Source organism: Tasmannia lanceolata, unplaced genomic scaffold (assembly GCF_043159265.1).
Source record: "Tasmannia lanceolata isolate RefF3 unplaced genomic scaffold, GAP_Taslan_0.1 ptg000007l, whole genome shotgun sequence".
In the NCBI taxonomy this organism is placed as follows: Eukaryota; Viridiplantae; Streptophyta; class Magnoliopsida; order Canellales; family Winteraceae; genus Tasmannia; species Tasmannia lanceolata.
Window position 1 is genome coordinate 4,882,181 of NW_027518684.1, and position 22,193 is coordinate 4,904,373.

The window sequence follows — 22,193 nt, forward strand, 5'->3', positions numbered from 1 at the left end:
TAAAATTTCGGTTTCGGTACCAGTTTCGGACCTTGAAATTCTGAAATTTTGACCGAAATTTCAAAATTTCGGTCGAAATCTGGTACAAAACCCGAAACTAATATTTCATTCAATATTAAATTTCGGCCGAAATTACCAAAATTTCGGCCGAAATTACCAAAATTTCGGCCGAAATTACCAAAATTTCGGTGAAATATTAAATTAATATTAAAAAAACAGATTTTTTGGGGCAAATTTCGGAAAAACCAAAATTTCAACCGAAATTCCGAAATTTCGGCCGAAATAAATGACCGTTTCGGTTTTTATGGATTTCGGTGTCGGTCTCCACAATTTCGGATTTCGGTCGAAATTTAAAACCATGATTCTACCATCATGAAATAGAACACAAATGAGCCTATTCTATCTCCTTCTAATGTATTCCCATTTCCCCAACGAAATACAGTTGCACTTACCAACGGCAATAGGCAACATTTGGGTTCTACAAGGAGGTATAGGGGTGCCTACACGTAAATTAAGGGATTTTTTGCTAGGGAATTTTGCAGAAAGGCATTTCGCGACAGGCAACAGCATGAGAGAAGCCTCGCCGGCTCACTTTTCATCAGATTTTGTCTTATTAATTTAATTCATCTGAGGTGGCTGCTCTCTCGTGCAACAGCCACCCGCGAAATGAAACTAACCCTGTTCAAAGAGGGAATCATACAGATTTACTTAATCCATGAAGGAATCCTAGAGAAGTTACCTTATTCATGAAAGATCTCCAACAAATCAGGAAGAGCCCACCGGGGGCAACTTTCTCTTATTCTCTGAGGCCCTCCATCTATATAAACCATTACAGGGCTCAAAGGTACGGGTTCGGAAGCCATTCTCCAGCTCTTTTATTACGTGTCTATTGATGTCACTAACTTAAGCATCAGAGGGCTTTCCTTGAGAACAAACTCCACGTGGCCTTCTAACCATTTGTTTGTGGTCACAGGCACCTCTTCATCACCTTTGAGGCCAACTGAGCAGATTACAGATTTTGGCTGCAACAGATTGGCGCCATCATTGGGACCAATACGAAAGGTCTTCAAAGATCTAAGAACGTTTTGTCTTTATATGTTTTTTGTCTTATTATAAGCCTATTTTTTTATTTTCCTCTTTTGACTATTTGGGGAAAATACACCATTTCAAAGTGTTCTTAATGTCCCATATGCGAATAAAATTAGCTTTAAATAATCTTATTTTTCAAATTGTTGGGACTGCCTTATTTCCCACCCACCGTGAGTTACTCGGGTGGGAACGCAGAGGCATATTAAAAACTGTCATTTTAGGTTTTATGGGAAAACCTAGAGTATAAAATAGAGTGGGTTTTCTCTCTTGTGGCGCGACGAAGAGGCTTGGGGTGCATTTGGATTCCTAGGGGGAAAGAGAGGAGAGAGAATAAAGAGAGAGGAGGGAGCTCCGTCTTAGGTTTTCTCCACGGGGTTTCTCTTGGGATTTTCCTTGTATATTACTTTTCTCATAGTGGAAGATCGTGTTTCTCGCCCGTGGATGTAGGCATGACCAAACCATGTAAAAAATCGGTGTTCATCTTGTGGCTTGTGGTTTATTTTTACTTTTCTGTTTATTTGTGCACAAGGTGGCCGCATGAATTTTGGTGGTATTGAAAGAGCTCCACAACTCCACATCGCTCTTTAAGCAACATCTGATTCCTTTTTCGGTCGTATACGCCGAGCTTGTTCTTCCACCACAGTGGCCGCATGAATCTTTATATTCTTATTAAACTTGTTTAGGTCTGTGGAGGCCCCAAGCCCCTTAGTACATTTACAATGGTTTTTCCTCTTCCAACCACTATAACTTGTCTGTTCCAGAATTTTCCATTAAACTAGAGAATTTTGTGATTGTATAGAAGCCAAAACCAAAGTTTCGAAGATCGACACAAATGAGCCTATTCTATCTCCTTCTAATGTATTCCCAACCAAATACAGTTGCACTTCCCAACGGCAATAGGCAACATTTGGGTTCTACAAGGAGGTATAGGTAGGGGTGCCTATATGTAAATTAAGGGATTTTTTGCTAGGGAATTTTGCAGAAAGGCATTTCGCGACTGGCAACAGCATGAGAGAAGCCTCGCAGGCTCACTTTTCATCAGATTTTGTCTTATTAATTTAATTCATCTGAGGTGGCTGCCCTCTCGTGCCACAGCCACCCGCGAAATGCCTTTCTGCGATAGCCCCTAGTAAATCCTGTAAAATAAATAAAGTCCTCCGAAGCGGAGATTCCACGGGCTTAAATCATATAATTCAGGGGTTCCTGATAAAATACGGTGAAGGCAGGGGGGTGTGGCAATATCAATTCCACTGTCTGATATTTTTCACACCCCATGTTTGATATTTCCACACCCCCTTTCGATTATTTTTCTTCGTATTCTATTCTAATCTGTACCTCCTACTTCTGAACTTCTCCTTTTTATTTATTTTTAACATATCCCTCAAACCCTCCATTGCTTTCGACGTAAAATGGGCATAAAACAAATTTTACAGCCATTTAAAGTGAAGATTCACTGTTTCATCTATGAATTTGGACTCTGTAATTATAAGTGGAAGAGCGGTTTAAACCCCAATTTTAAGTATAGCTTTTCTCATCGGGCCTCATCTCTGTGGGATTTCATGCAATAATCATTTCAAAATATGTATCATCTTCACATAACAAAATATGTATCATTATTTTAAGTATACTTAAACCCCATCTTAGGTGTATCATTTTCCATTTATTTTCCCCTGTTTTTAGCCATTTCTCCACCTTCTCAAGTCTCCTCCTCCTACCTTCCCTATGCCTCCCTGAATACTTGATAAACTAATATTCCATGAAAAAAATTTCATGGTTGACAAACATGACCTTATGTTACACACATTCAAGTAATTGTGTTTTGATTTACTTCTATATATGGATGCTTTATCAATGTAATCTACAATATCTGTGTGTTTGGTTCCAGTTTTCTTGAATTTGAATGTAGATTTTATACCTTTGGGCACTGCATTGAACCAGCAGATTCTCTAAGTTCTCTACGACGGTTAGCATTTGGGCATATTTGCAAGCAAGGCTCCTGGAGGGCTTTATCTTCTGTAGATGGAGGAGGATGGACTCCAAAATTAAACTGCAAAACAAGGAGGGCACATATGAGTTTTGCATGAAGAATATGTTCATGAAACATTAGAATTAGATGAATATTTCAGGCCAAGCAAACAACATAAAATTCAGGAAAGCATATTTGGGCCCCAGATCCTTGAGGACCAAGGAAGACCATATGGCAAAATGACATGAAAATTTATTTAAGGCAAGCCAACTTCTCCTGAGTTCCAATATGAAAAAAATACTCCCCACTAATGTTAGGACTCACTAATCATTGAAAGAAAATGACTGACAGGTGAAAAAACTGGGATAACTAAAGGCTTGGATCAAAAAACAGGTGTAGGCAATGAACAACAGGATATTGAATGATCGTTACAAACAAGAGATTTCGCTAGAAAATGATATTTTCAATTAGGGAACTGATATTGGCACTACATGTGTTGATAATTGCACTAAATCATCTTCTCTTTTCTTATTTAAAAATTTGTCAAAAGTCATTACAATTCCCAAAAAACATCTCAGAAGCCAATTAAAAGGGAAAAGACAAGCTGAGGTTGTGCAATTATTAAAACAAGGTAGTGCCAACATGATGCAGGTGAAGTGTTGCAGGGGAGTGGTGGTCTAATAAGAATAGTCAAGGAGGGATCAATGACAAAAGAGGGCTGCGATGAAAGTGCTTTTAGTCTCAAAATCTGGGGTTGTGAGTCTTAACTGTCGAAGGACAGAAATTGTGGATACTTCCAACACTCCCAATTCTAAGAAAGGGCACTCCAATCTTTAAAAAAAACTTCAAAACTAACTGTCCTTCAAACTCAGATGAAATTCAGCTCCAGATAGAAGCTTTAACTGCTCACTTTAGGTCGGATCATGCTATAGCAGATTCAATGCAATCAGCTGAGGCTGCAGGTTCCACTTTAATCAGGTCTAAGGCTTACGTCTAGTTGAACACTAACTTTTAACATGTAAGGATTCTTGACCTTGATGGTTAGCATGTCACTTATGTCTTATACATGGTGAGATTGAAAGGCATAGAACTCCAAACATGTACATTATGGAAATATTGCAAGAGTGCAGAAACACTCACGAGTTGATGAATGCTATCTTAACCGAGTTCTAATCCAAGCACTTGGACATTAAACAAGGTTAATATTCTAAATTAGCAGCACTAGCATCTCATGATACTCAAGCAAAATTAGATTTAAATGAGACCGAGAAGGGTCTATTATCATGGAAATCAGTCGCAGATTTTGTAAAATTTTAAGAAAAGGTGTATTTGAAATCGAGGTAGTCACTTCATGAATCCGAGGAATCTGATCCTTAAAGAATTAAACTTCTTGCATTCAGAAACATAAACACACCAAACATGAACGGATATGACAGGTTTTACAATTCACTTGTTGCCAACTCCAACTCCGAAAATTAAAAGGTGTTTTGTAAAGATTATTATTATGAATTTGAGAAATAAAGAGTGGAGCTTTCAGCCCTACTTTCCTATATGGATTTATGGTGTAATTTTCTAGGTGGATTTCTAGATTTCTAGTTGAGTTCTTATGTATATTTAGATGCATTTAGATAGCTTATTTCCTTTTATTTCTCCGTTTTTTAATAGCATTCCTTTTATTTCACCGTTTTCCTTCCTTCAGCCATTTCAATCACTTGTAATAAGCTTATAAGCTAATCTTTAAATATAGCAAAGGAGCTCATTTCCTCCTCATGATTTCACAATAAACTCTTTCTCCTTCATCTCTTCTTCTCTCTTCAATTTCTTATTTTATTTTATTGATTGTCTTAGTTCCATCCAGAAATATACTTTTTCTTCTTCTACATGCTTCTTGCATTGGATCTTCACACAAGATGTTGTTCTTAACCTAACCCCCATGTTTTTTTTCAAGTTTTATAAGCCCAGTTCGTGTGTTTTCTTTACCCTTTTCTAAACCCTAGTTCTTTAACTCTTGTTTTTTTTTTTCTAAACTCTGATTTCTTTCTTTCTTTCCTTCTCGTTTTCTTACTAAATTTCTGAGTACATCACAAAGATAACTTCTTGTCATCTTTCATCTCTCTGCAAAAAACTGTGTTTGCCTTAGATTTCAAACCCTATGCTTTCCTTCATACCTACAACCCTTTTCTCATTTTCTCATTTGAGTATTTGATGAAAATAATCCTATTAATTTTATTTTGTGCATTTGTCGAACCTACTATAACAGATTTCTAATAGTTTTCCTTTATTGTTGAATCTTTGAGACCATGGTTAGTCACTTGTTTTTCATTCACTATTGTACCGCGGACTTTGGAGTTTGGTTGAACCCTAATCATTGTTGGGGTGTGTTTTTCTTGAATTCGAAACTTCTAAATATCATCATTCTTGTTTGCGGACATAAATGTAGAATTGTGTTTTCCACATGATTCACATTAGGTAAAATGTATATTTTCTCATATTCCTCTTCCAGTAGTTACTCCCTTAATCTCTTCACTGTCTTGTGAAGCCTAAATGTATCCCATAAGCAGCCCCTACAGGTTTACACGAAGAGAATAAATGATGTACCAAGTTAGATTCTGTGTCTACAGATCCTAGTTGGCTACTTTAGCAAGACAAGTGTATATGGAGCAACCACCTGAGTTTCCTAGATGGTGCCTTGCAACAGCAAGTGTATATGGAGCAACCGCATGAGTTTGTTGCTCAAGGTCATAAAAGTTTGTAGTCTGTAGGTTGAAGAAAGCAATTTTTAGTTTAAAGTAGTCTCCACATGCATGGTTTGAGAAGTTTGACAGCACTGTCACCACGTATAGGTTTTGCAGGGGCCATGTGGATCATTCAGTGTTTATTTTTGAGGAAACCTTCAACTATTATAGTTTTGGTGGTTTATGTTAACCACATTATTATTACAGGTAATGATTATATAACAATTGATGAGGTGAAAAATATTTTTTGTAAAACTTCCATACAAAAGACTTGGTTCAACTAAGGTATTTTCTTAGTATTGAGGTAACTAGATCCAAGTATGGTATTATCTATCACAAATGAAGTATATGACATATTAAAAAAGAAGTATATGCCATATTTAGGGAAGTGATAAATGCGCCCCTATTCATTACTTGGGAAACGCACCTGCAGTGTATCAATGACTGCAGAAGGGCTGATGTACTTCACGTTAGAAGGATTCAATGGGGCTGATTGCCACGTACACTGCTGCTGGGTGCCCAAGTAATGAAAAGGGGCGCATTTATCATTTCCCCATATTTATTGGCAAAGGCAGGTCTGGAAGTATGTGACATATTAAAAAAAACATGGAAATATGTATTGGCAAAGGCAGGTTTGCTGGGAACTAAGCCAGTTGATACTCTTATGGGACCAAACACTAAGCTATTATAAAATCAAGAAGAGTTCTTTGATGATCAGCGAGAAACGTATGATCTGTTGGGAAACTTATCTATTTGACTACCACTCTTCCTTTGATTGAAGACTTAGCTCTAATTGTTAGGTACAAACTAGAAGATAATTCCATATAAACATGTACTTATTACTCCAGGAGATAGAATAGAATAAATGTTGCATCACTGTTTACACAAACAATGTTGGATCGCTGTTGGCTGAAAATTCTCGAAGTCATATTACCTGACAGCTATAATCGCTGAAGTTTGGCTCCATCGTCAAAGGGACCCCCATGTAATCTTTGAAGAAAGTCTGCAAGGACAATTGCGAGACAAAATTAAGAAGTAATCAGTAATAAAAAAACTACAACGCTCCATCAAAAGCAATCAAACACATACGTTGAGAAAATCAAAGACCATTTAATCATAGTTCTTTCTGTTAAATAGATAGTTGTCTCGTGCATATTTAAAAGCATGTTGTTTCTGTTATCCTTATAAGGTGAAACAAATAAATGTCGCCAGTGACCTCAACAAAATAAGCATCACATTTTCTACAATTTACCATGGTCCCCATCTAGCCATCTGTTTCCCATATAAAACATATAATCTGAAGATCTCATAAACAACACACTTAAGGGTTGGTAGTTTAGCAAGGCAGTTCTTTCTGTGGAGTTTGGTCTCTAAGCTGAGCGCAGAATCCTGAAATCATGCAATGCCTGTTTTCTATGACCATCAAATTGTTTTTTTTATCCTTCTAAACTGGTTTAACAAGATTGAGTTGAGAATGTCAATATTGATGGTCATTATGTGAGAGAAAATACGTAAGGCTTCCCACCTCTCCCTGATATCTCCCATTTTATTGAGCTCCACTTACCCTACTACTTACAACCAAACTATAGTAAAATCCGAAAGGTTTTGTAACATTTATTTATAGTTGACATGATGTGAAGCCTTAAATCATTTTTATGTGGATGATTCTCAGATTTATTTGCATGGTTATCACTTTGTTATCCACTTCATTTGACTATTATGATGGTTATGATTTTTTTCGCATGAGAAACTAATGTTGAAGAACTAAGTAATGATAACAACAACAATTTTACAGTAATGAAGGATATAAGCCATCAAAATATGTGAAGGAATGGAAATTTCATAATTTCACTTCAAATAAAATATCAAGTTAGATAGAGAATAAATAATTCCATATACATAAATTGATTGGTACTGACCTGAGTGGGCAGCTTACATGTGTTGATACAAACTCCCAAGCATTTGCTTTCTTCCAGATATTTGCACCTTTCAACAAACACCTACACGAACCCAAAGTACCAACCACTGAAATCAATTATTAAAATTTCATATTAATGTAAATAAATAATATATTTGTTTACACAGTGCCACAAAATGAAATGTGTTCATGTTGGAACTTGCAATTCACTACCCCGCTTCTCCAAGAGGACCCATTGGGAAGATCAACAGAATTTATTGTGCAAGGACCCATCAGCCATTGACATGACAGTGCAGTCACTCTAGCTTCAAAACACAAATGAAACTTCAAATGACCACGATAAAAAGATAGCTTCAAGTTGACAGAAGAGCCAATGGAGTGTAGTAAGACAACATCCTAATAAATTGTGGACATCGCCTTACTTGTCCAATTATATTTTAAGCATAACACATAGGATCATAAAATCAAATGAGAAAAATAAATACAACTAACCATGGACATGCATATAATCAAATTTCAAAAGCACTGTTGGGACGATTAACTTACCAACCATCACGGCAGCTATTTCCCCCCTGCCTATAGGTGATATGAGCATTTGAAAGAGTTCTGGTAAGAAACTGGGAAATAGGGATCTTAGAATACGAACCTGACATTAGTATAAAGCTTGGTTAGTAAAAACTCCTTCGGATAATAAAAGAAATTAAAAGAATTGTTTAAAAGTAACAAATGAATCAATTTGTTTTTTTTTTAACGGTCATAAAATGGAAATTGTTGTTAAATATAACACATATATAATGCATTCAGGAGACTTTATTCTTGTTAAATATTCACGAGATAGCAAAAGGGGGGGATTTTTGAATTAATTGAATACTCTAAATTGCAATTCAAATGAGGGCCATAAAATGGACTTTGTTGTTACCCATGTTTGTAATTCAGTTGAAGGCCATAACTCAATCCCCACACTCAACAATCCCCATTCAAAATACAGATTCCATATAAAAGAACAGAATTTACTCTTTAATATCACAAACAGAGGGCAAATGTAGGATATGTAAAAAGAGCTATGAGATAAGGTAAACGCCCATTGCAAGAAAAAATATCCAAAATGAATAATTGTTAAAGGATCTCTTTTTTCAACTACAAACTGTGAGATTTGTAATTTTCGCACTAGATCCTTTCACGCACGAGTAATTTTAGTATTTTATTTCTTCATGAGATTAAGCAATCAAGGCCCACGTCAATTATACAAGTCCATTCGCTGAATCAAAGTCCATAATCAAAAGCAGAAAATATTCACATTACCGCTGCTCTCTCGGTTTCCGAGTTGCTTTGGCACTTTATCATGAGACGGTTTACAACTTCCATAAGTCCATCATATCCCGGCTTTTTCGAATCCCATCCAACCTCCTATATTTCTTGAAAGGAAGAAGACCCAATGGTAAGAACATCAAATCATAAACACCCACAACCATAGACCAAACCAATAAAAATTAATATTACAAAGAATCACTATCGTTTCTTTATACTAGGGATTCCATTGAAAGTAACTATGTACTCATTGTTTCTCAACAAGCATTCACAATTCAATATTAGGACCCTTGAAATTAAATATTAGGACCCTTGCACAGATTAAAGGGCAATGCTTTATCAAATTGAACCAACCCTATTCAATTTTAACTTAGAGGGACCTTCAATTTATGATAATATTCCTCTAAATTAACCATACCCATAGCATTTCCCTCTAAACCGTGAAAAGTACAAAAAAAAAAAAAAAAAACCCAATTCAAGATCATGGAATCAGATATGATAGATGCAAAATAAACCCAATTCCATGTCTATAAATAGTAAAAAACCCACAACTCAATGAGCTCACCTCGACCATTTTTTTGCGGAAAAATGAGAGAAGCAACTCGTCCAGGACTCCAGGTTTGTATTGGGTTTTCACAGCTGTATCTTCAGCATTGATCTAGAAAAAAAAAAGGAAGAAAAAAAGATTAGCAAATAAATCAAGTTTCAATGAAGAAGAAGAAAGAGAGAGAGCGCACAGAATGAGATGGAATTGAGGAGCAGAACACGGGGAATCTGATTTTGTGTTGGATTTTATGGGATCTGAGGGGATGATTAGAAGGAATGGAGAAGGAGAGGGGGCGAAGACGAGCGAGGGACTCCATGAGAGAAGCTTCTCTCAGCTTTCGAGAGTCGATAATAGGAAGTGGCAAGAAATGGAGATGCTCTGAAATCACTAGTTTTAGGTAGATGATATTGGCACTACCATATTTCGATAATTGGACAAGCTCTCCTTGTCTCTTCTATTTTTTATAATTGGTTTTGAGACCTTTTGGAGTTGTACTAATGAATGACCTTTGACAGCTCTTAGATAATAAGAGACAAGCTGAGTTAGTGGAATTAAAAGGTAATCAATGTATGAAAAGACAGAAATACCCATCTGCTTTTCATCTCTAATTCTCCATGTGTCCCACCATATTACTCAACCTATTTTGACGGAAAAAGGCCATTTTCCACCGCTTTTCCACGACAAACGGATCGAGCAAATCAAATGTAACCCGGGGGAATGTTTGTTCTATTTTTTTGGCGATGCACAACAAAAAGGCAAGCGACTAATATTGGCACTACTGTATTGTCATAATTTCACAAACTCATCTTGTCTTTTACTGTTTAAACAGTTACAAAAGTTGTTACAGTTCTCACGAAGCTATCGGAAGCGAAAAGACAATGTGAGTTTGTGCAGTAGTTAAAGGTCAATGATAAATTCACCCCTTGAAAAAATAATACACCCTCCTTTGAAGAAGAATACACCACGGTGCAATTCGGGTCGGGTTCAACCAGAAAAAAAAAAAGTCAGGTTGGATTCGGGTTGACTTTTCCCAACCTGGGTTGAGTTGGGTTGGGTTCCGGTTGAGGGTTGTTTTGGCAATCCGACCCGAGTGAAACCCGACATTTAGCAGACATTTTTTTAAATAATTTTTAACATTTCAAGCTTGAAAACTCTGGTTGGGTTGGGTTGAAGTTGGGTCAAGTCGGGTTGGAAATCGGTTCGGGTCAGATTCAGGTTGGAAAAATGGGTTCCTCAGGTCGGGTCGGGTCGGGTCGGGTCGGGTTGGCCTCGACCCGTCCCAACCCGAACTTAGTTGCACCCTTACCTTTAACAGAAATACATGGGGTGTATTCTTTTTTCAAGGGGGTAAATTTATCACTGCCCTAATTAAATCATGGTAGCGCCAATATCAATCGACCCTTTAAAACCTTAAAAACCCTAATTCCATTTCTCCTCTCCACACACAGAGAGAGATGATGATGGCAAAGACCACTAGGTGGGCGTTGCTATTTCGTGCAGCAGCAGTGAGAAATCTATGTACAGAGACGGCAACGGAGACGGTGACGGTGACGAAAGAGAGAGAAGACACAATTTACCGTCGGTTATCGGCACTGGGAGCCATGAGCGACGGGAGCGTTAAAAAAACCCTGAATAAATGGGTGAGAGAGGGAAAATCCATTAAGAAATATGAGATCGAGAATATGATAAGGGAACTCCGCAAGTTTAAAAGATTAGATCATGCCCTCGAGGTCATTCTTCTTCTTCTCATTAATGAAATTTACATTTGATTGTTTGTATGTACGTAGGCATATATCTTAAATAAGAACTAGTAGTTGTTTATGCATAAAATGAATTGTATTTTTTTTATGTTAAAAATGAATCATACCCACTGAGATCATGAAACCCATGTGTTATTTGTATGTATGTTAAATAAGAACTGTTAGTTTTATGCAAAATTGGATTGTATTTTTTTTATATTAATGGATTTATGTATAAAAGCGAAAATAGCTAGAAAAAAGTTTATACCTACTGAGGATCATGAAACCCATGTTAATTCATTTTTTTTTCTTTGCGAGACTTACCATTGGTGTACTATAATATACAATTCAATGTTTCAAAGCGCGGCCAAAGCAAATCCTAGTCGACTCATCGCATTGCGAGTGAGTACCCGGCTGATGCGGCCGAGTAATTGGTTGACACGGCTGAGTACTTGGTTGACATGGTCAAGTACTTGGGAGTGTCCAAAGTTTTGATTGATTTTGTAGGGCAAAATGTGGACTCCAACAAGAACGCGGTCAAGCTAAGAGGGGGTCAACTCGGGCGAGTCAACAATGACACCGGGGAGTGGGGTGTTTTAAACTGTGATATTATGTTGAATAGGATTCGAGTTGGATTGTGATTGTAGAACTTGAAATGTGAATCTTAGGATCTTATTGTTTTATCTATTACTGTATTGTATATAAGCTGCTTTAGCTCCATTCAATCCTGCGTGTTAAGCTGAATCTTTTGATGTTTATAGATTTTTTTATAGGGACTGTCATTGCAACACGATCTTAATGTAATGTATATTTGTTCAAATCTTTGGAATTATTGGATGTTGCTGCAGAATGCAATTGCACGTATTTATCAGATACCAGCTGAAACTAGTTCTTGTTTCTCTGGGACTTGGAATTTCATAACAAGAAACTGTTCTAATCTGAAACAATTGCATTGTTTTTGTCTTCTTCTATTTTGTTCTCAATTTTCTTTCGGGGGAACTACATTGCTAATGTTCTTGATATCGCAATTGTTTTTTTTTTTTTTTGGAATGATGTCTTGAAATCGCAATTGGTCTGCTATACACAATCTGCTTTTCATATATGTATATTTATATGGTCCTTCTAGAAATCGCTAATAGTTCTTTGTTATTTGTGTATATATTAGGGAAATATTATTTGGTTATATATTTGGAATATATTGTTTCCACCACATGCGTAACTAATCATGAAAAAATCATAATGAGTACTCTTGGAATGTTTTGTTACAATCAAATTATTGAAATAAGCGAGTTTAAAGGGCGGAAGAACATGGTGATGTATCATCGTAGTTTCAATTGGGAACTCGATGAAGGTAAAAGGAGTTGACTTGGGCAAGTCAATATGATTAATTCGGTCAACTTTTCATTTACTTTGGAAAGTAAAAGGATTTCCGATTGATTTGGTAGGGTCTCAGATCACTTAAAAGGAAGTCAACTAAGGCAAGTTGACAATTGGCTCGGGTAGTTTTTACACAGCGCAGCCGATACTAACAAAGAGCCTGTGGTGCAGCAAACCTTCTAAATAGAACTTTGGTGCATCTCCTTTGTAGAATGAGTACATGGATCATAGGGACACAATCTTAGTTGATCTGTTAGTTTCATCTGTTAAAAAATTGTCTGTTTCTCCTGTTTTGTATGGTTTTTAATTTTTTATTGCTTGATTTTACTGCCCTGATTACAACCTTCTGGACTGTTGTGTTATGATTGGAAAGACCACTGAAAATTGTCCACAAAATCACCTCTTATTATTATTATTTTTCTCTTTCTTCCATTGAAGTAATCCGTTTCAAAAAATAAATAATTAAGATTTGTTCAGGTCAAATTTCTTCAGCAGCTTTCTCACCTTTTCTTGGTTTCTTATAGGCAGCTATCGGAATGGATGGAAACTAGGGGTATTAACTTGTCGTACAGTGATTATGCGGTTCGCCTTGACCTTCTAGCAAGAACAAAGGGAATTGCTGTGGCAGAGAAGTATTTTGATGGCCTCTCACAATTCGCTAAGAACCAGTTAACTTACGGAGCACTGTTTAACTGTTATTGCAGGGAGAAAATGTCAGAAAAGGCAATGGAACTCCTTGAAAAGATGAGGGAACTAAATTTTGCTTCTACTTCTTTAGTCTATAACAATCTAGCGTCCCTATACATTAGACTCGGCCAGCCTGAGAAGGTGCCTGCCCTGGTAGAAGAAATGAAGGCAAACAATATCATACCGGATACATTCACTTACAATGTCTTGATGAATTGCTATGCTTCCTTGAAAGATTATGAAGCAGTGGAGAGAGTTATGGATGAAATAAAAGCGGCAGGCAAAGTTAGCTGCGACTGGACCACATACAGTAATCTGGCTGCCATTTATGTTGCAGGTGGACTTTTTGAGAGGGCCGATTTGGCTTTGAAAGAACTAGAGAAAACAATCGATATTCGAGATCGCCGGGCTTTTCATTTCCTCATCAGTTTGTATGCGGGTACTTCCAATTTAGCAGAAGTTAAACGTGTGTGGAAGTCCTTAAAATCGTCCTTTCAGAAGACCACCAACTTGAGCTATCTCGTGATGCTTCAGGCACTTAGTAAACTGGATGATTTTGATGGCCTCAAGGAATGCTTTGAAGAATGGGAATCATGTTACTCGAGCTATGATATCAGGTTGACAAATGTTCTTATAAATGCTTATATACGAAGAGACATGATCAGAGAAGCGGAAGTACTTAGTGAGAGCACCGTAAGTAAGGGATCTGGACCCAACTTCAGGACATTGGAGATGTTTATGGATTACTACTTGAAGAATCATCAGATGGATTTGGCTTTTAAGACTATGGATATTGCTGTTTCTAAAGTGAAGGATAATGAGTGGCAGCCAAACAAAGAAAAGGTGAGGGCATTCCTGAAGTACTTTGAGGAAGAAAATGATGTAGATGGTGCTGAGGAGTTCTGCAGAAAGTTGAAGAAGGTAATACCTCTCGATTCAGAAGTCTATGATTTTCTGCTTCGTACGTATATTATAGGTGCTGGAAAATCAGAGCCTCTGATGCGCCAGCGAATGAAAGAGGATGGGATTGAGATGAGCTCTGAATCTGAGAAGCTGCTTGAAAAGGTCTGTCCGCAGTAGGCTTTTGTTGGCAGAAAAGAACAGGACACAATGATTGAGGCTTATGGTACGGGACTCACTGATTTCATGATTTTGTTGACTTTGTGAACACTTGATTCAGAGCTGGCTTATGTGGAATTTAGTAAACTTTTTTTTTTGGGTTGTTCTTAAATGAATGGTAAGTCAGTTGCCTGCGTTTATGCATCAAAAGCTGGCTGATGTGCAAGGAGTTGTATGTTTGATTATCATATGCAGGTTTGAGGATCTTTTTAAAGTGGGAGGTATGGTCTGAAAAATCTTTCTGGCAGTAGTTAGCGAAATAGGGAGCACACAAAAAAATGACTTGAGGCTACCTACAAGGAGTTGCTGATCTGATTGGCAGGTACTCAATCGAGGCATACATATTTCTATTGTAATTTGAGTAGTATGCGTCTTACATATTTTGATGTAACTGTGCCTTGACATACTTGACGGACCTATTGGGTTCTTTTTGCTTTTCGTCTTTGTGCATTGTGGGTTGGTTTTGGTGCTTGAGATGCCATTGAAAAAATTCCCTTATAGATGAAATCTGAAAAGAAAAACAGAAGGAGAGCCTTGAATACACCAAGCTTGAGGGTGAAATAACAAATGTTTTTTACTTGGAAAACCAAATAAACAAGAATAGTTAGCTAATAAACTATTAGATGTGTCTGAGCACATCATGCATGTAATCTTAGTCCTGTTGGTTGCTGGGCATGTCTTGTAATTTTGTTGTGCACTGCTCGATGTCGTTGGCTGAGGTATTCAAACTCACGCTCTCTCCTCACTTCTCATTTGTTGTTTGATGACTATAAGATGTGCCAAGTAAACTAGTTTAGGCCTTAGGGGCTCTTTAGATATCAACCAAAATCCGTCCTTATTTGCACTCAAAATTATTGTTCGGTTAGTCTTATTAGCAAATAGGTCATTAAGGCCTCTTTGGAAGCCATTAAATATATGTGGAAATGATATGGCTGCTCCTCTCTTTAGTTTATGCTTTTCTAGTTAGCTAGAGATCTTGTCAACATTCAATCAGAAAAGTACTTGAGCAGTGCCATTATCAAAATATGGGGGTGCAGTTGATATTTCCCTATAAATATATCTTTTTCTAAAATTATTATAAAAAATCAATCTTAAACTTTAAAACCACGTCCATATAATAAGATTGTATACAAGTAATTTTTTGAGGTATCCAAGGAGGACCTTAGTTAATATGTTCAAGTAACAAGAGGCATGCTAGAAATGGTTGCTTCTGGATTTCATCATTGTAATTTTATTCAGATGAAAAGAACAGAGGCTCGTGGTTTGTAGTGTCTATTAAGACAGATCAAAACTAGGTATAATATCAGTTTAAGTAGTCACTTGCCCATGTACATATGTTTGGAATTGGTATGACAGTAAATTTCTTGAAATATCTTGATCTTAATAGTGTGAATTTTGTGAAAATTCAGTCTTATGTTCTATTTTTGCCACAGCCTTTACATCCCAATGGAAATTTGGAATTTGGAAAATGGAGTCTCACCCTTTACCTCAATCTCTTGCAACTTTCTGTGTATCTGCCAAGGTATGGGCTATAACTCTCGTTGTGTCAAAAGCTTCATCAGTAGATTTAGCTTGGGAGTGCAAATCTCCTGAGATGAGATGGTTTATCTTTCATTTATGAGAATGATATGCATGTGAAATTTGAGTCTAAAGTTAAAACCATCAATCTGCGGTAGTATTTACTTTGTGGCAATTGAAAATTCTCATTGGACGACCCCTTGGATGCAGGTTATGTGAAGATTTGTTATTGTATCCCATCCATAGTTTCAAAACTCCTCCCATCATTAATTTCAAAACTCCTCCCATCATTTGCTCGTCCAAGTCCGCATTTTGTCCTGCAATGTCAATCAGAACTCTTTTGATTCTCGAGTTATGGTGGTGTCAACTGAGTACTCGATCGTGCCACACTGAGTCAACTAGGATTTGCTTTTGGCGCTTTATTATTATATCTCATGCATAGTTTCAAAGCTCATTTGCGTCACTCCTCAGTCGGAATTTTACCCTACAAAGTCAACTAAGAACACTTCTGATTCTCTCGAGCTATAAAGGCGTCAACTGAGTACTCAACAACATCAACTGAATACTAGATTGCACTACTCCCAGTCACATGCAGCAGACCATCTGAGAAAAGCCTTCTGCGATGGACGCTAGCAAATCCCTAAAATGAATAGTGGGTATTGGCGCTATCATGTTCTAGCGCTTGCACCAATTCATCTGCTCTTTTCCCATTTAATCAGCTGTCAAAGGTTAATACAGTTTCCCAAAAGCTCTCCGAAGCTAATTAAAACAGAAAAGACAAGCTGAGTTTGTGCAATCATTAAAGCATGATGGCGCCAAAATAGTAGCCTAAATATTACAGGCAGAATATGTTTTGGTTTTAAATAAACAGATTAAAAAAAATAGGTATATGCGTATTAGGTGTGCATGTGTATCAATGTATATGTAAAACCGAAATACTAAAAATAACATTGACTTTATTATAAAAATTACAGGAGTTCTAAACTGAAGGGCGCCTTTGCAAAATAGGGATGAAAGGGCACCCCCGGTTGCATGTCGGCAATGTGCTATACAACTTATTCAATGCACATTGCTGATGTACAACCAATGAGGGTGCCCTTTCATCCCTATTTTGCAAGGGCGCCCTTCAGTTTAGAACTCCTCAAATTATAAAGTAATGTTTGGCAACCTTGAAAATTTATCCCACGGAATATTTGGAGGAGCAATTGTATGAAATGGGCAGAGGAGGAAGAGGGAGGGACTTGAGAGGGCAGGAGCTGGTGAAATCCCTAAAAAATGCTGCAAAAAATATACTCTACTTAAAATTGACTTTTTCAAGCTTGTTTTTATGGGCTTTTCACGTTCCCTTTAGATAAAATTAACTATCATTAATTTTGAGTCCAATAATCACAATCGGCTTCCAGAATAGGCTGCAACAATCCCAAACGAACAGGGCCTTAGAGGGGAAATGATAGTTATATCTTATTTAAAGGCATATATCTCATTTTTTAAATGAAGATCCCTTTAAATAAAACTTGAATTGGGATTTTCATTTGTAATCAAGCATTGGAAAATGGTAAGAAATTTTGGAAAAGTTTTTCTTTCCCAAACTTTTCCAGAAAGTTCCTGCAATACCAACGGTGAGATTGATATTCCACCCTGAAAATTAGATATTTGGAAATGATATTCGCCTCCTATTTTTAACTTGAGACGGCCCCCGCTAGTGTAACGGTCAAATGACTTCGCTCACCGGATGCTCCATTTGGTTGCCGGAATTTTTTTGATTCTTGGGACTTTTGTGGAATTTCTGTAGGAACACCCACGCTTGGTTGGTGGGCCCAAAGTAACCCCGCACGAAACCCTAGGGAGGAAAAAAAAATACTCCCAGGAACTAAAATATTCCTCGGAACCAAAAATAAGCTTGCAAAGAATTTTTTTTCTTCCCAACAGTTCAAGCAACCAAACAAAGTTTTTTTTCCTACCATAGTCCGGTCAACCAAACATGGGATTTTTATTTTACCGGGATACTTCCAGGGATTTTTTTTTTCCCACCAATCTCCCAGGAAGTTTTTTGTTCCACAAAAATCCCAAGAACCAAAAAAATTCCAGCAACCAATCGGATAATGGAGACGTGGTTATATTGTTTATTTTACGGGAAGATTTTAAACGGTGTTGTGCACTTGAGATCTGCTATTTTTCAAAAAGTACTGTGGGGCCAACAACATAGGATGATCCAAACCGTTCATTGGTTGGCCCACTATGTAAATGATTGTGTCTCATAGTTCACCAAATTATTTTAATAAATAGAAATGCTCATGTGATCAAGTGTAGAGCTTTCAACAGATATAATTTTGATCCGATCCACTTATATATTTTTGTGGCAATCCATTTGAATCCCCAACCCTTTCCCATCTTTTCGATAAAATTAGGGAGCTTTCAATAGAATGCTCATGTGTCTAATCTTAGCATCCAGTAATATTAGGGTTGTGCTCAGTGTGAGGTCTGACCAAGATGCTATGATACCATGATAAAATTAGGGAGAAGATTTTCACTAATCTTTGTCCTAATGAGTGTTCATATAAAACACTCATAGGGATAAAAATAGTAGTAGGTGATAAATGTGGAAAGAGACTCAGACAATCTCCATCTGATCAAAGGACTTTTGCCCGGTGAACGCTAACAACTGCACATTTTTTGTACAGGCACATCCACTATAGAATCTTCCATATGGACTGTCTAGATCATCCTATCATACAACCACATGTACGGCTGATATGGGCTCGTGGGTCTGGGGCAATGGACCCTAGAGACCCAAGAGGGCCAAGACCACCTCATTCTAGAAAAGAATGACAGAATTTCCCCCATTTTGACTCGGTCTAATACTCTGTTATTCCCCTACCCTAAATTAAGTAAATCCATTCTCCTTTTATGGCCATTGCAGAAGACACAAGAAAAAAAAAGGGATAAGAAGAAGGAATATTTCGAAAGCCAAGGAAACCCACTAAATAAATAGCAAATCAGTTAGCCAGTAAGGGCTAGAATTCCTTAACCAGCCCTACATGCATGGACAACCAAACACCCCCTTTCAAACTTGTAACGGTATATTTTCTCCAATCCCTTAAGCTCTCATATCTCTCTCCTTCCCTTTTCTCCCTTCTTCAGCTTCCTCTCCTTCTCTCTTTCTTCTCTTGTTACGCACTATGGATCCTAAATTTCTCCTCCTCACTCTCTCTTCTCTCCTATTCCTCCATTCCACAACTTCAATCTGCGTTCCCCGCAACACGACACACCATCACGCGGTCCACTCACCTCCTCCTAGTGCCCCACCACCATGCACCAAGGTCCCACCTCCATCTGTCGAGGCCCCAAAGCCGTCCATCAATGTCCCGCCAGTGGCCCCACCACCATCTGAGCCGTCCACCGATAACCCACCGTCACACCCTTCCATCGGAATTGGGATTCCGTTCCTTCCGATTCCGACGTTGCCCATACCCCCAGCCCTCAAAGAGATATGTGGCCATACAGACAATGCTAACCTTTGTATCTCCACCATAAGTCCCCTCCTCCCAAGCATAGGTGGTGTTATAGACGCCGCAGCCATCCTTTCTTTGAACATAAAGGCATGTACCCAACACACCCAGCTTGCGATTTCCGCCGCCAAGAAATTTGCACTAAACCCAACTATGCCCCCGGCCGTGGCCACTAGGCTTGGAGTTTGCACTGATAATTTCAGTGATGCAATTGATCAGCTTCAAAGTGCCGCAGATGCACTGGTGACCCGCGACTGTGCCACGGCGAACATCATGCTCAGCGCGGCCATGTCGGACTATAGTTCTTGCGAGGACGGGTTTATGGAGTTGCCGGGGCTCACCTCGCCGGTGGCGTCCTACTCCGATACGCTTATCAAGTTAACTAGTAATTGCCTAGCAATTAGCACTTTGGTCAAGTGATCTTCTCTTGTTCTACTTCCCTTGTTTCATTGATCTTGTGTTGTTCTCTTCTTTCCCCAAGTTTTGTGTTCTATTTGGGCTGCAAAACAGACCAAAGGATGACTTGAAAAGTCATGAATAGAAATAAAAAAGAAGCTTTTGCATGGCTTCAGGGTGGTGTTGTTTGTTTCTCCTTTTTCTCTTCCTCTATTTCTTCTCCTCAACGGCTGTACGGTGGTTCTTGTAATAGATAATTGAGCATTAATCAGTCGGTTTTAATGTGTGCAGAGCTGTAAAAATCTAACAGGTTTTTTCCCTTATCCCTTTCATTTTAGACATAAAAAGAGACACAAAGCACAAAAATCTATAGAGGAGATATTGGGGGCACTTTTGATTGGGCCCACTTACAGATGCTATTAGCATGATAAAGACTTAATGGACCCCACATGTGAATAAAAATAAACCAAGGGCATATTTGGCTACCCATGATTTTTTTTTTACCCTGGAATATTAGCTTACCCAATGACAAGGGAGGGTGGGAGAGTGATGCATGTGCATTCAGCAGGATTTTCATACGGGAAATGATAGAGGCAAAGAAAAGCTGAAGCAGTGAACCATTCTCACAGAAACCGTCGCGGGGTGTGGGGGCGGGGGGTGGATTTTTATCTAGGGGTGCAACTTGGGTCGGGCTCAACCCGAACCCGATGGTTTCAACCCAATTTTGGCTCGGGTTGGGTTGGTAAAAGCCAAACCAATTTAATTTCGGGTTGGGTTAGGGTTGAGGCCTTGGCAACCCGACTCGACCCGACCCTATCCTCTAGTTTTCTCTTGTTTTTCTAGGATTATGCTGTTTTACTTGTATCTTTCTATTTTGTCCGAGATGAACCCGACTCAACCTGAACCCAACCCGGCCTGATTTTGAGGCGGGTTGGGTTAGGGTTGACCATCCTCAACCCGAGGCTCGGGTTGGGTTAGGGTTGGCCTCAACCCGACTCGAGTTGCACCCATAATTTTATCCCCCCCCCCCCTTTTTTTGGGGGGGGGGGGGGGGGGATTTCCTCATCATCCGCCCCCACGTCAACCCAAACTATGATTTTTTCCCTTGGTTTTAGCCACTTCTCACCCTCTACTCATTGGTGTCCTCCCGAGTCTCTCCTTGTCCCACTCTCCCTACCTAGGGGTGCAACTTGCGTCGGGCTCAACCCTAACCCGACGGGTTCAATGGTTGGGTTTTTCCGGATCGGGTTAGGATTTTGTAACCTGATTTGCAAATCGGGTTGGGGTATCGGGCAACCCAACCCGAATTGTGACCCGGCTTATTTTGTTAAGTGTTTTTATTTTTCAACTTTTTACCTTTTTAGACTTTATTTCACATAGTCTTAGACATTTTTGGGAAAGTGGCCCACACAGCACAACAAAAACAAATAATTATTGGTGACTTTATTTCATAGAGTTTATAGATTTTTAGATATTTGTGTGGCCCACACAACACAACAAAAATAAATAATTTTATTTCTTTGAGTTTTAGACATTTTTGTGAGTATGACCAATAAACTTATACAACTAATCAGGCCATAACTCAACAACTGTTGGTACCATATCAAATCGGGCCAACCCAGCCCTAATTGGAAGCCGGGTCGGGTCGGGTTGGGTCGAGTTGAACCCAGCCGGGTTGGAAATCGGGTTTGGGTTAGAAAAATGGGTTCCTCAAGTTACCTGACCCAAGTTGCACCCCAATCCTTACCCATCTCACCGCTTAAGAAGCTAATGAATCAGGAACAAAATTCATGGTTTCCAAACATGGCCTAAAAGTCGTGCTCGGGCTTCATAGCTCATAACTCGAGATGGTGACATGCAAATTCGGCACATCGAGTAATTCAATTTATTGTTAGGGTGATCTACTAACGGCCGTTATCTTGGTTCTATAAAAGGCTGTGAGCATGATTACAAAATTCTTTGAGGACATGTTTGGCAACCATGAAAATTTATTCGATGGACTATTGGTTGACCCAACTGTGAAAGATGAGCTGAGAAGGAGGAAGGGGAGAAATTTGAGAGGACACGAGTGGCAAGAGCAAGGAGAGTATGAGAAATCATTAAAAAAAATGAAAAAAATATGCTACTTCAAAATTAGATTTTGCTTTCCTGTTCACTGGCTTTTTCAAGCTCCCTCACTCACACCCTCTCAAGTACCTCCCTGCCACTTCATTCCACACAACTAGCCACAATCAAGGTTTAAAATTTAGGTTTCGGTACTGGTTTCGGACCCTGAAAATTTGAAA

At 38.4% G+C, this 22,193-nt stretch overlaps 2 protein-coding genes across 4 annotated transcripts; one reads left to right on the forward strand and one right to left on the reverse strand.

The window, feature by feature from the left end:
* Window positions 1-2,729: 2,729 nt before the first annotated feature.
* Window positions 2,730-9,931, reverse strand: LOC143880842 (beta-carotene isomerase D27). Its single transcript, XM_077383820.1, has 8 exons — window positions 9,754-9,931; window positions 9,582-9,674; window positions 9,011-9,115; window positions 8,255-8,354; window positions 7,922-8,013; window positions 7,710-7,790; window positions 6,725-6,793; window positions 2,730-3,136 (listed from the first exon to the last, which is right to left on the reverse strand). Exons 1-8 carry the CDS (start codon window positions 9,877-9,879, stop codon window positions 2,999-3,001), a joined length of 804 nt encoding a protein of 267 aa, XP_077239935.1. The 5' UTR covers window positions 9,880-9,931; the 3' UTR covers window positions 2,730-2,998.
* A 991-nt stretch (window positions 9,932-10,922) lies between these two features.
* LOC143881542 (Tetratricopeptide repeat (TPR)-like superfamily protein) lies at window positions 10,923-16,899 on the forward strand. 3 transcript variants are annotated; one of them, XM_077384656.1, is made up of 4 exons: window positions 10,925-11,293; window positions 13,208-14,492; window positions 14,681-14,807; window positions 15,919-16,207. In XM_077384656.1, the coding sequence occupies exons 1-2, from the start codon at window positions 11,018-11,020 to the stop codon at window positions 14,444-14,446; spliced, it is 1,515 nt and encodes a 504-aa protein (XP_077240771.1). In that variant the 5' UTR covers window positions 10,925-11,017; the 3' UTR covers window positions 14,447-14,492; window positions 14,681-14,807; window positions 15,919-16,207. The 3 variants fall into 3 exon arrangements, with proteins under 3 accessions (XP_077240773.1, XP_077240771.1, XP_077240772.1); XM_077384657.1 differs by adding an exon at window positions 16,214-16,899 and having other exon boundaries at window positions 10,926-11,293; window positions 13,208-14,807; window positions 15,919-16,007; XM_077384658.1 differs by lacking the exons at window positions 14,681-14,807; window positions 15,919-16,207 and having other exon boundaries at window positions 10,923-11,293; window positions 13,204-14,619.
* The last annotated feature ends 5,294 nt before the right edge of the window (window positions 16,900-22,193 follow it).

Bases quoted from the DNA above. Each gene is read 5' to 3' on its own strand.
- LOC143880842 (XM_077383820.1), bottom strand. From the start codon at position 9,879: ATGGAGTCCCTCGCTCGTCTTCGCCCCCTCTCCTTCTCCATTCCTTCT. The intron at 8,355-9,010 runs GTAATGTGAATA...TACTAATGTCAG, and splicing joins CGGAAACCGAGAGAGCAGCG to GTTCGTATTCTAAGATCCCT. The intron at 6,794-7,709 runs GTCAGTACCAAT...TTGTCCTTGCAG, and splicing joins CATGTAAGCTGCCCACTCAG to ACTTTCTTCAAAGATTACAT.
- LOC143881542 (XM_077384656.1), top strand. From the start codon at position 11,018: ATGATGATGGCAAAGACCACTAGGTGGGCGTTGCTATTTCGTGCAGCA. The intron at 11,294-13,207 runs GTCATTCTTCTT...TCTTATAGGCAG, and splicing joins GATTAGATCATGCCCTCGAG to CTATCGGAATGGATGGAAAC.